The sequence below is a fragment of the Populus euphratica genome, unplaced genomic scaffold (genome assembly GCF_000495115.2).
Source record: "Populus euphratica unplaced genomic scaffold, PopEup_1.0 scaffold783.1, whole genome shotgun sequence".
Lineage (NCBI taxonomy): Eukaryota > Viridiplantae > Streptophyta > Magnoliopsida > Malpighiales > Salicaceae > Populus > Populus euphratica.
This window is the reverse complement of record NW_011500652.1, coordinates 32,805-46,483: the sequence shown is the minus strand read 5'-3', so window position 1 is coordinate 46,483 and position 13,679 is coordinate 32,805. Positions and strand designations below refer to the sequence as shown.

At 30.9% G+C, this 13,679-nt stretch overlaps 1 protein-coding gene and 1 long non-coding RNA gene across 7 annotated transcripts; one reads left to right on the top strand and one right to left on the bottom strand.

The window, feature by feature from the left end:
- Positions 1 to 1,973: 1,973 nt before the first annotated feature.
- On the bottom strand, positions 1,974 to 6,341 carry LOC105115854 (uncharacterized protein At4g15545-like). 6 transcript variants are annotated; one of them, XR_840401.1, is made up of 11 exons: positions 5,674 to 6,341; positions 5,169 to 5,237; positions 4,864 to 4,917; positions 4,676 to 4,742; positions 4,466 to 4,537; positions 3,323 to 3,580; positions 3,027 to 3,072; positions 2,854 to 2,932; positions 2,613 to 2,750; positions 2,417 to 2,469; positions 1,974 to 2,209 (listed from the first exon to the last, which is right to left on the bottom strand). XR_840401.1 is itself a non-coding variant. In XM_011012901.1 (11 exons), exons 2-10 carry the CDS (start codon positions 5,950 to 5,952, stop codon positions 2,658 to 2,660), a joined length of 1,017 nt encoding a protein of 338 aa, XP_011011203.1. In that variant the 5' UTR covers positions 5,953 to 5,968; positions 6,146 to 6,341; the 3' UTR covers positions 1,974 to 2,222; positions 2,613 to 2,657. The 6 variants fall into 6 exon arrangements, 5 of the variants coding, with proteins under 5 accessions (XP_011011203.1, XP_011011204.1, XP_011011206.1 ...); XM_011012901.1 differs by lacking the exon at positions 2,417 to 2,469 and having other exon boundaries at positions 1,974 to 2,222; positions 5,674 to 5,968; positions 6,146 to 6,341; XM_011012902.1 differs by lacking the exon at positions 2,417 to 2,469 and having other exon boundaries at positions 1,974 to 2,246.
- LOC105115853 (uncharacterized) lies at positions 3,587 to 4,323 on the top strand. Its single transcript, XR_840400.1, has 2 exons — positions 3,587 to 3,894; positions 3,965 to 4,323. It is a non-coding gene; the product is annotated as an uncharacterized LOC105115853 (long non-coding RNA).
- Positions 6,342 to 13,679: the final 7,338 nt, after the last annotated feature.

The following is a 13,679-nucleotide window of genomic DNA, read 5'->3' as shown; positions in this document are numbered from 1 at the left end:
AATAATTCACCTTATTGTCCTAACACCAATAGCCCAATTGCCCTCACTTTTTTGAAAATAAACCAAGACAGACACGATAAGCAATTCTTTTTATGTCGTTATGATTTAAGGGCTGTTTGTGATTTGGTGGTTGTCACTGTTCCAAAAGGCAACATGTGAGGAAGTTGCATTCTGTAAACGCGACATTTATTTTATATCGAGTTTTCTAATCGTAACGTCTTTATATGTCGAGTTTTGAAACTGTAACAAGTATAGACTGTGTTATTTCACCGGTATTTTCTTGTCGCTGTGTTGTTATATCAAAATTTTAAGTTTTCTTTTAGCAAGCCACTGCAGGGCAGTGCACCATGCAGCTTTCAGCATTCAATTGCTGTTCACCATGCAGCTTTCAGCATTCAATTGCTAAGATAGTCTTGGGAAAGTGAGACCTTACAGTGAAAGCGTGTGTCATGGAAGCTTTCTTCAGAGAATTTTGAATGGGGTATCTGGTTCAAAAAGATTTCTTTGAAAGAGTTATCTAAACAGATTGCACAATCTTCAGTTATCTTTAGAAGAAAGGAAGAAGAAAAAAAAAAGATTCCTGGTTTACCTATACTGTATCAACACAAATGTAGATAAATCAAAAGGGCAACATGGGAATACAAAAATATACAACGAAACTGCTAAATAAAGGACACTAGGGAGGTTGCTTCTAGTTCAAAGGTTTATCTTTTCATGAGCCATTTGCCACAAAAAGCAAAATGAGGAAGAGACAACGGAAGAGATATGAGGAATTTTTTTTGTTTAGACAGTCGTATCAGGTGCCTCTGATTTCCCTTTCCCTTCATATCCCATCAACCAACTTAACCAGCAATCCTGTGATTTTACTGCCCACTTGTGTTTAAAGAATGGTTCCCTCCTTAATTAAGCGGTGTTCTTATTTCTCAAATTTTTAGATATTCCAGAGTGTGACGGTAATACCTAGATTTACCCTATAGTTTTTAGATATTGGGCCCAAACATGGTTAAAAAATCCTAGAGATTATATGAATAAAAGCAGCTTCTTTTTTCCTTCTTCCAGAAATGTATGGTGCTTTTCAGTTTTCACCCAAGTTTGCAGCTACGATCTTGAGTTTAGCTATTCTAGATCTGTCTTTCCCCACCATTGCCATTGAGGAGCTAACTTAATCCTATATATTCTCTCAATCTACGAAAGAACCAAACAAATCCTCGAGGGAATTGATCACAGTTACTAGTGACAGTCGTAGTTAGGGGCTTTGGTGAGGTACTGTCATGATCTGACAGAACTGCATCTGATGTCTTTTTTATCCTCTCTTCCAAGTGGGCTCTATTCATGGTCCAACAACCTCATGTTGGTGCATGAGGCCTGGAAGTGAATCTAAGCTGTATCTTTTTTGAAGCATAAGATCAGTACAGCACTTTACCTATTCTTTAATTATTTCAACTCTAGAAGTATTCTTGTTCTATAGAGGACACTGCTTTTGTTTCTCTTGGCATGTTGAGAGGATCCTTTGTTCAAAGATCCAAGCATCAAAGACAATCCTTCGTGAAAAAATATTGAGATGTTGCGAAGAACAAGTTAATTATTAAACAAATAATAATCCCCTAATCCTTTTTTGCTTTTGCCAATGGCCTGTTTTAACATGGAGCTTTCATATGCCACATATTCTGGCATCATGGCAGGGATAATATATGTTTAATTATCGCTCGATTGCGTTTGTGACTGGGAAAAAATAAAATAATAGGTGCAAGTTCTCATTAAGAGTGCCCGATAACATCCGCTGCTTCAACAATTCACAATTCAAGATATAACTTCAAATACCCTTCTTGATTGATTTATTGCAGGTTGCCGTTGAACTCGAAGAGCTTAACAGTTAGGGAGGGACGGAGGGAGGGAGAGATGAGGTGAGTGATGGATAATGCCACACTGAAGAAAGAGAGAGATGAGGTGAGGAGTGATGGATAATGCCACACTGAAGAAAATTACCTCTCATATGCAAGTAAATAAATCAAAATCTTGCGAAGGTAATTTCAGCAAGCACTTCTGGTAAGGCAGCCATGCAAAAAACTCCGATTATTTACACAGAATATGCCTAACCATTCTAGTTGCTAAAAATAAACAGGTAATTATTTTCCGACAAATCATATGCCCTGGAGAATTTATGCCAAAGCAATCCTCATAGAAGATGGGAACGACTCTGATCCCCGACCTACAAAGCATGGCTGTCAGTTGAGTTAGAATAGAACCTGTTCAAAGCTTTGTTAAGATGATAAATATTTGAAATCAGTGATATTATATTACACAAACATAGTCATTACTGATAAACTACAAAAACAAAAGGTCTATTTCAGCAAGGCTGCTTCAAGCCAATGAAAGTTCATGTGCAAGCATGCAAACATATTGGAAATAAGAATACATTCCAAATAGATTCAGTTTGAGTCACTGTTCAGATCAACACCATTCAAAGACCTAGATGAGAAAGAGAGATAGCCCTTAAAGGTTTCATCCAGGGATATTGGCAAAATCATTTCCTCTATAAACCAGAACAGAAACTTACCCCCACATACCACCCCACCTCTGACACACAGACTGAAGACTAGGAACATGCATACCTGATTTCTATCTAGAACCTTGCTAGCTACATGACAGCTTGAGGCCTAGTGTATGTTGCGATTAAGCAATCCTCGGAATGAAAAATAAAGATCTTTGTTATCTGTCCCAAATATCTCTTCTGCTTTCCTTAAAGTTTCCTGAAAGATAATATACAAAAACATGTTAACTCCTATCAACAAATGAAGTATGAAACATTCAATTGCATCAATATATTTTGTAAATTGAAGAATTCAATGCAACCTCTCGAGTTTGCTCTTGACCATTTAGTTTCTTGATGTTAGCCAGAAATGCACTGAACTGTTCATATGATAGGCGACTCCTAAATTACAAATGTAACCAAATCAGTGATAGAAGAACACAAATAATAGAGCTATAAATTTGAATACTTGATACAATCAAAATACTAGACTAACCTGGCCTGACGAAAGAACTCCTTTCCATCCACACGTGGGGCACGCCCTAAAGAAAATTCCATTATAAAATCGAATAATGTCAGATGAGAAAATGTTATATTAAATTGTGATAGGATTGTAAGATTCCATAGACATCAGTCAACAAATAACACAACAGAATGAGCACCAGAACAGATACTTGCTTGGTAAACTGTAAGAGGAGACTAGACTAACAAGCAATAGCAGCAAACAAACAGATGTGTTGCAAATGGTCTGATATTGATATATGAAAATTTGAAATCATACAAGATATACACCTGGAATTGGACATCCCCGGGGAGGAGAATTTGCTGCTGATGATTGCTGGCTTGATGGGTACCATGAAGAAAGGGAAGCTCGTCCATCATATTGAGGCTTTGTAGGAGATGTTGCACCTGAGGTTTTCTGAGGAGATCCAGCAGCAGAATAACCTTTAGGAGATGCACTAGTAGAAATAATTTTTGGGGTTCCGGATGGAGTAAGTTGTGGTGTAATATATGGAGTGATAGAATATCTTTGCCCAGCATGCCTTGGAGCTGTTAGACCAAACAATCAGCTTATAATTCATGAATAACATGTACAGTTAGCCCTCTTAGCAGTAATATTATCATTCAGTAATAACCTCACGTAATCACAAGAAATCACCAGATTTCATAAAAGCTAGCCTGTTTAACATCAATCAACCAATGCTCAAAAAATAAAATAATAACTATATAATACACATAGAAAAGGTCTGCTATAGGATATAAATATACTTAAAGATGCATATTGTGGTAACCATTTAGCGATTGAAGAAATCACAAAATCTCCCACAATAGAATGGGGAAAATTATACAACAGGCAGCAAGAGGCTTGTTTCAGTAAAATTAACATTTTAAGATAAAAGGGTAGAGCGGAATACAAAGAGCAACTTTCAAGAGGCTTGTTTCAGTAAAATTAACATTTTAAGATAAAAGGGTAGAGCTGAATACAAAGAGCAACTTTCTTTATACTCAGTTTTTGAGAATTAAGATAAAAATCCAATAACCACAGGTTTCACTATATTTTTAAGGCTTGAACATGACCTTTCCCTCCGAATGATGACGCATTAACACATTACATCATCAATATCAAAAGTTATAGCTGTACATTTTCAATTGGAATGATTTGTGCAGATTCTCATTTGCGACTCTTATTATGCTAGATGATGTTGTAGTAAAATGCTACTTTACTACTTAAATAAATGCAGTCTATTGTTTATTGTTTATGTTTGAAAAGCAGCTAAAAATGAATGCACAAAGGGAAACAGAACCCTACTTAAACCACTCAAAATAAATACTCTTTAACACAGGGTAGCATAACAGATGAAGGGATCTATTCTAGAAAAAACATAACCATATATATTAAAAAAAAATAATAATAAAAGAAGCGCAGTCCAATACCCTCATCAGTGTTTCCCATATCTGTAGATCCATTGAAATTATGGTGGGCCACATTGTCATTCATCGCCTCATCTACAAAGCAAGAAAGTGTGGAGATAAGAAAATTGGTAATTTCCTTTAAAAGGGAGAAAACAGTTAGTATACGTCATGGTTTTATTTCAAAAAGTTTACGCAGTAGAAACAAACTTTATCAAGCCAGGTTAATAGTACCTTTTTCGGAATAGGCTCTAGGAACTGATTGATCACAGGTGCCAATATCCACAGTTTCAGCTTGCTGCTAAATAATACAACTAATCAGCATCTCTTGAATTTCCAAAAACAAACTCTACATATAAATAATCATTATTAACTTGAATTATGGAACAAATGACCAATAATAGATAAATGTGGCATCTTACCGATGAATTATCGTCACTCAGTGACTGCATCAGTTGCCTCTTAAACATCTCCAACTGCCAATACTCAAAACGTTTTAATAGTTCCTTTCGGCAAATGTCAAACATCATAAGCAACACCCTAGACTAATTGTACAAAATGACATTCTTTAACAAAGATGAAACAAGGCTAATCAGCAAACAGATATTTTTGTTGCTGTATTTAGGTGTAAGATGTTAACAGAATCCTAAACAGAGACGACCCATGTAAGCAAAACAGGAAGAAAAAAATACAAGCATTTTGAATAACTAGAAGTCTAGAATCTCACCTTTGCCAAATCACGTCCAAGTTTCTTTGCAGTCATTGCCAATGAATCCTTTTCCTTTGAAAGTTTCACCTTCATTTAATATCAAAACAATGATCAGATTCAATTCTGTTAACAACAAATACTAATAATCACCAAATAAGATTAGAAGAAAAAAAAAGTCTATTCCCTTCCCAATAAAACAAAAAGCCCACCATTTATTTTCTAAAACCCATATAAAAAATCAATCAAATTAAACAAAATACCCCATATATATATATAGCGATTCTGTTCCTTTCTTTTCCCCCAACAAATTCAAAACCAAAAAACGGAAAAAGAAAAAAGAAATCAATCTTTTATCTTCCTTCCCCAACAAAATACAAAAACCCACCATCAAATTCAGTTAAAAAATGTGTGTGTGTGTGTGTGTGTGTGTGTGTGTGTGTAAAACTAAATAGCCAAAACCCAACAACAAAAAAGGTCACAAACTTTCTCTCACTTAAGCCTTATGAAGACCACCTCTACTCACATTTTCATGAAGTGCGTGACGCAATTTAGACTCAGATTCCTGGCAGACACGTTGCAAGTGACCTAATTTCTCTTGAAGCTCAAAAATAATCCGATCCTTGTCGAACATCCTCTGCTTCATCCGACCCGTTTCGGATTCCAAATAGGAGACGCGGGATGCAATTGCCATGGAAGTAATCTTCCGTGCTAGATCCAATTGATCATATGGGTCCATTGGTATCACTGCTAAGATCTCATCTGGTAAGCTAAAATCAGTCCCTCCTGTTGTAAGTTGTGACATAGTTACTGATTATTAGAACAGAGATGAAGTTGTGTTTTTTTTTTTTTTTGGTTTTTGGGTTTGGTTAAGGATGGTGTTGCGTTTTTTTTGTTGCAGGAGGGAGGAGAGGTAAAAGGCACTAATAATAATTATAGTAGTAATACTAATAACAACAAGTGAAGTTTTAATTCAAAAAAGACGGAAAGATGTGTGTTTGGGTTTGGTGGTGGGAAGAGGTGGTGGGAAGAGGTGGCGGGAGCTAGGTGGCGGTGGCGGTGGTGGTGGTGGTGTAATAAATTTGAATTATTGGAGGGTTAGTTTTCTTCCTCTAGGTTTGAAACTTGGAAAGCGAGGGAGGGTTTTCTATCTAATAATCTAAGCCCAAGTTGAAACTCATGCATGGCAAGCGATCGGCTCCAGCGCAATATTTAAATAAATTACCAGATTATATTTTTATGATTTATCATACATTTCTATTTTTATAACCGGGGATTGCCGTTTGAATTGGCTCATAATATACCTCCTCGAAAAAAAAAATTACTTGATCTAACAAAAGATGCAAAGGGGACAATTTTGATGCTCCATTGAACCAAATTGTTTGATAAGAAACCATTGAGTATGCATCTATCATCTATCTATCCTCTTTTGTTAAAGTATATCAAAACAAAAAAAATTAAGAATTAAATGTGATATCTTAACACATGTAGAATAGTTTAAAGCTCTCTAAGTAGCACTAAGTAATTTTTTTAGTGATTCTATAAAATATATAATCTCAATCGTCAATTATTATCATCATTTTAATAACAATAAAAATTATTATTAGGATTTTTTTTGGTGAGTTTGGTTTAACTTTTTTTTCTTTCATTGTTCTAATATAGTACATAATGATAATAGTGATTTTCAAAATTCTTTTTACTTGATAATATATTAAAATAATTTTATGTTTTAAAAAAATTATTTTTAACATCAAAATAAATTAATTTGAAGTAAAATTAATTTTTAAAATTTATAAAAAGAATTATGTGGCCACGTAAACAGACACACCCTAAACCAGACAAAAAAAAAACCTTTAACTCTCAACCCGAGCCCTTGCGCGTTGCAATTATATTATTAAGGTGATTAATGTTTCTGTATCTATAAAGTGGTCATTGTATGCATTAAGGTTTTTGCCTGAAGGTGACATGGATAGTCCATCAATTCAGAATTATAAAATTCTATGTTATAGACATGTTTTTTAAGTTTTAGTCTTAATTTTCATTGTATACCATTCATAAGCTTTGAGTATTTCAATTATTAATGGAACAATTTTCTTTAAATGGTATGAGCAAGTCTAAAACATTAAAGGTATTGGTTTGGAATATGTATTTTGGACGGATAAACCCTAAGCAATTACAACTAACAGCACTAATAAACAAGTATTTGAAAAGAAAGCACATGGGAGGTCATACAAGCTTGGTTTGGTGTTCACGAAGATGATTATAGCAAACAACATCAAAACATCTCAACAACAAATGAAAAATGATTAGGAATTTTTTAATTCAAAATCTTTCAAATCAACTAACAAGTCACTAGTATGCATTTCTTTTATAGGATCAACTAGTGTTAAGTATGATAGTACCAGAGGAGTTCAACAACATATTATGGATAGACAAATAAAGATGCAAAGTTGAATGCTTTATATAAGTGATAGGTTTCTAATTCAGTTCATTCTAAATTCACTTCATTCTTAATTTGGACCATTTAAAATTCACTTCAACACCATTAAGGATTAATAGATCATAATTAAACTAACTAACATGTGCATTCAAGAGAAAGTATGATTGAAACAAAGATGGATAATATTTGGCATTAATGATAACTCAAAAAGTTAGTAAGAAGAAATGGAATGGAAAATCAATGCTGTCAAAGAAAGGAAATGCATCTGAAAAGTTTAATTAGAAGCATTAAAGTTTTTTTACTATAAAATATTATTTTTATAGTAAGAAAGGACATGTAAAGAAGGACAATAAATGCATAGCTTAGTTTAAAAAAAAAGGTAATAACTTTTATTTTGTTTGTTAATCAAATCTTATTAAGGTTCATTTTAATACTTAGTGCATTGATTATGGTGTTATGACTTGTATGACTAACACAATATATTGATTTCTTGCAAGATGTAAACCAAATAAAAGTGAAAGATTTGTTTGTATATGGACCATTCCAAAGTGGAAGTGATAATTGTTGAAACCTATTGTTTACCCTTTTAGACTAGTCATTACATGGGTCTTAAAGACATTTTATATTTACCTTATGTTTCTAGGAATTTCATGTTTTTATATAAATTAGATATTGTTGAATATCCAGCTTTGTGCAGTCGTGGTAAAATCAAATTGATGTTTGATTTAAGTATAGTTGGTTTTGGCACACTATATGATGACTTATATAAAAATCTTTAAATTATGAGTTTACACAATCTTTAATGGCCCTTAATTATAATGTTGATTTCAAGCATGGTTGAATAAATAAAAAAATCTTATATTTTATGGCATAAACATTTGGGATATTTTTCTAGGAAAAGGATTGAGAGATTAGCTAAGAATGAAGTTTTAGGGGAAAAAATTGATTTCACTTATTTTGACTTATGTGTGGATTGAATTAAACAAAAGCAAATGAAACATGTACAAAAATGACCATAGGAAACAATAAGTTTTTTGAACTTATTCATACAAACATTCATCGACTACTTTTTATTTCAAGTTTTACAAGAGAAAAACACTATATTACTTTCATAGATGATATGTCATATCATGGTTATGACTATCTAATATATGAAAAGTCTAAAGATGTTAACATCCTCATGTAGGATATTTTTTTCCTAACATGCAATTTTACAATGAAGACAAATTGTGATCTGAGTGTTAGATCATTGACACGACTAAAAGGTGAATGTCTTCTCCCAAGTGCAGGAGTGTTAAAGGCCTCATTTTCTATGGGGATAAAATCTTGCAAAAATTCAATGATTGAGAGAAGGTTTTTCAATAATACCTAAAAGTTAGTATTTATGATTTTCTATATTTCCCAAATTGGTTTGGGATTTTATTTTTCTATTTGGTTCATAGCTCTTTAAATATTTTTTTCAACTTTGTTTATATTTTTTATTGCTTTTACTTTATTTTCAAGTTTCCTAGTTTTTTATATTGTTTTTAAGTTTATTTAAGGAGTTGTAAACCTTTTAGAGATGGACAATACTTGAAAACAAAATATCCAGTAATAAAATTTTGAATTAGTGTTTTTGTGTGATCATATTTTTGCATAATTCTATGTTCTTGTTCTTATGCATGTTGTTTTTCTTGTGTTGTAAATGTCTGTGTTAGTTGGTATCAGAGCCCAATGATCATTGACAATTATTTTTGTGTTGCAGAATAATCATGAATAAAAAAGGTTATAGAATATAATGTGCTTATATAGGAAGGGATAAATAGGTTTCTCCTTGAGAAAAAGATCTTTAGAAATCAGTGTGTCATTTTTGTCAACATCAATTGATGTTATTCAAAATCCTGGTGGTGGGACCCACAATGAGATAGCCGACATAAAAGTATTGTGTTAGGGATCCATGATAGGATAACTCGAACAAAGATGATGTGTTAGGTACTCATAATGGGGTGATTCATATACAAAATAATGTTCTTGATAAAGGATATTTTTTAACCGAAAACTAAACTCAAGGAAGAGTTCTTTCCAACCCAATGAGACTGATGCATAAAGACTAAACTCAAGGAAGAGTTCTTTCTGATTAGTACTTAAAAGTGCATAAGCCTTTTAGAAAATATATATTTTCCACTTTTATTTTTTTATTTTTTGTTATGATGCATTTTTATTTTTTTCCTATGTGAAAGGAATATTTTTTTTCTTTTTTATTTTCTTTTATTCAACATTATTAGGGTTTTCTAGTTTTTTTATATATAAAATTTTGTAATAACCATTTGGCAAGTAGAGACATAAATAAATAAACATTAAATATTTTGGTTGTCTTTCCATATTTATGATGTTTTTGGTCTTTGAGGGTTTTACCTTGTAACAAATACTCATTTCTTCGCTCCTGTCTACACTACATCTTTAAGATGCACATTACCGAAGTTAAGAGATAATTAGATAAAAAGAGATGATGAGTATTATAGTAAATATGATAAGTGAAGACAAAACCATGGTCTATTTACCAAGTTCCTAGAAAAGCAAGGTATTTGTGCATAATATACAATGTTAAGGACACCATAATAGAATGAAGTTGCTAAAAAATATAATTATACTCTAATGGACACAATTAGAAGTATGATGAGTTACCTCTAAGTACCTGATTCTTTGTGGAGAGAAAAATTAAATACTACAATATAAATCTTAAATAGAGTTCATAATAAAGTGATTCCATTAACTCCTTTTGAGTAGACTAGTAGGAAACCTAGTTTAAGACATTTAAATTTTTAGGGTTGCACAACCCATATGAAAAGAAGTTAGATCCAATAAAAATATATGAATATTTTATTGGTTATTCAAATAAGTCTAACATGTATTAATTTTATTGTCCAAACCATAGTACAAGGATAGTTGAATTCATAAATGCTAGAATCTTGAAAAATGGTAAAATTAGTAGGAGTGATACATTATGAAAGCTAAATCTTAAATAAGTAAAAGTAAATACCCTTATCTTTATCTTCTTCATATATTGTTATTCTTAAACATATTATTAGTCCGTGGAGTACTTAACAAATTAAGGAAATTGAACAACATAATGAGAATGTCATACCACTCCAAGAAAATATCACCATTGAAATATTATAAAACCACGACAACTAGGAATTCTATAAAGGTTTGAAAAAAAAAAGACATGTTATTTCATATGATTATATGGTGTATCTATCAAAATCTAAATTTTAGATTAGGATTAAAAAATATTTTATTATATTTTCACAATAAAAACATGATGATTCTAAAAGATGGATCAATGCCATGGATAAAGAGTAAAAATCAATGGATGAGAATGGTGTCTGGTATCTCATCAATTTCATAATAAATACAAGAAAATTGATTGTAAATGAGTTTTTAAGACAAAACATGATGTAAAGGGCAATATCAAACGATATAAAATGAGACTTATTACTAAAAGTTTTACTTAAAAAGAAAACATTAATTATAAGAAAACTCTCTCTAGTTTCTATAAAAGATTCCTTGGAATTATTATGTCAATTATAGCTCATTATGATTTAGAGTTGCATTAAATGGTTATGAAAAATACTGTTCTGAATGAGAATTTAAATAAAGATATATACACGAAATAACCTAAGGGTTTTATAAAAAAAGGAAATGAACATATGGCTTGCAAATAAAATAAAAATCTATTTATGGATTTAAACAAGCTTCCAAGCAATAGTTTATTAAATTTAATGATATCATTATTTCTTTTGAATTGAAAGAAAATATTATTGACAATTGTATATATCTAAAGTTCAATAGGAGCAAGTTTATCTTTTTAGTCCTATATGTGAATGATATTTTGCTAGCTATTAGTGATTTTGGTTTGATGTATAAAATCAAATATTATCATGATAAAAACTTTAAGATGGTTGATATAGATCAAGCATCCTATGTCATTGGTATAGAAATATTTAGAGATTAATCTCAAGGATTGCTTGGAAAGGTTATATTGATTGAGTTTTGGAAATATATAACATGCAACTTTGTTCAACTAATGATGCTCTTACTTTGAAACATGATTAATTAAAAAAAAATTAGTGCTAAAAGAATGACTTGGAACAAGAACATATGAAGAAATTCTAGTATGATAAACATTACAAAAAATACACATTTCATCCTAAAGAGCATGATCTTGATCTGGAAACCAGTATGTTGTTAAGAGTTTGATATATGTTTAAGATTGTAGAGACCAAATATTAGTTTTGCAATGAGAATGTTAGGTAGATACTAAAATAACCTAGGAATTGAACATTGGGAGATAGTAAAGAAGATTATAAGGAATCTATAAGAGATAAAAGATTATATGCTCACATGTAGAAAAATCAAATTATCTTGAAGTGATTGGATTCTCATATATAGACTTTGATGGTTATATATATACTAAAAAATCTACATCAAGTTATATATTTATATTGGTTGGTGGGCTAATTTCATAGAATAATGCTAAACAATCAATTATTACTTCATCTACAATGGAGGTTAAGTTTATATCATGTTTTAAAATAATAAATCATGCTTTGTGGCTGTGAATTTTATCTTAGGACATGGTGTTATTAGCCAAACCATTAAAGATATATTATGATAATATTGTAGTGGTTTTCTTATCTAAGAATGGTAAGTACTATAAGGGTACAAAGCATATAGAGTTGAAGTACTTGGTTGTTAGAGAACAAGTTTAGAAACAACACATGTCATTTAAAAACATCAATACCACTTCTATGATTAACCCATTGACCAGGGAATTGACTCCTAAAAGTTACAAAAAACATGATATTAGGATGGATTTTTTTGTCAATATATGTTTGGTATACTTTTATTATATTCAGATAGTTATAGAATTGACACTTATTCATATTTAATGAATAAGAAATGTCCTAACAAGAAAATCACAAAGATAATTAAATTATAAAAAATTATATCATTAATGATTATCAATATTTAGTACATTAAAAGGGCACGACATAAATGCTATATGACAATTGTGACTTATATTGATGACCTAAGCTAATTACAATATTAAAGTATCATTTTAATTGGTTTGTGAGCAATTGTTTTTTTTTTTTAAATAAAGTCATGATCATATGTCAAGACTTTTTGGTGTAAGTTCAAGTAAATCAAAATTATTTTGTTTTATTTTTTTATATAATTGGTATAGTGGATTAAAATCAAAGAATATAAATTATTATTTTATTGAAGTGACCCACTAACCTAGTTTTAATATTTGTGTTTAACTTGGACTTACAATTAAAGATAAGCCAATAAATTATATTTACCAATAATTTTTTTTTAACAATCACTAAGAAGAATTTAAGGTATCATGATAGATGGTTATCCCTAGTGATTATTTTTTTGATCCACTTCTTTTCTATATGAAAAGGCACCAAAAAATCAAAATTGATAACTGATAATACACACACACGTTTTCCATCTCTATAAGAATAGGTGTCATAGGTGCCAGAAAAAAGAAGAAAATCAGGAATATATCTTTTTAAATATAGATTTCTTCATCAAATATCATGACTAACAATAGTTCATAATTCGATCCAACTATTTTATTTCTACATTGTTTATAGAATATTATAACTATTATTCTTTCATCATCTATTCCAATCTATTTTTTAATTTTATTTACCTTTTTATCATTACATGCATACTTCTTCATGAATTGTTTTCAACATTAAGTACTAACCATTAGCAGTTTAATTTGGTCGTGTTATCCATTTTAATGTCATTTTGCTAACATCAAGGAAGAAGTTTACAATGAGACACTTCCATCTTATGATAAATGATGAAACCAACCAAGATTAGTAAAGGTCTCAACTATGTTCAAGTCTAGACATTCAAAACCTTTATAGTTATTAGTATTATCCTTAAGAGGTTGTATAAGAAAGGAAAAAAATATTTTTTTTTGTTATTATACAACTATTATTGAGACTATTGATTAGTACTTAAAAGTGTACTTTTATCAAGGTTTTATATCATCATTTTGCACTTGAAGTATCAATAACTCCTTAACTAAA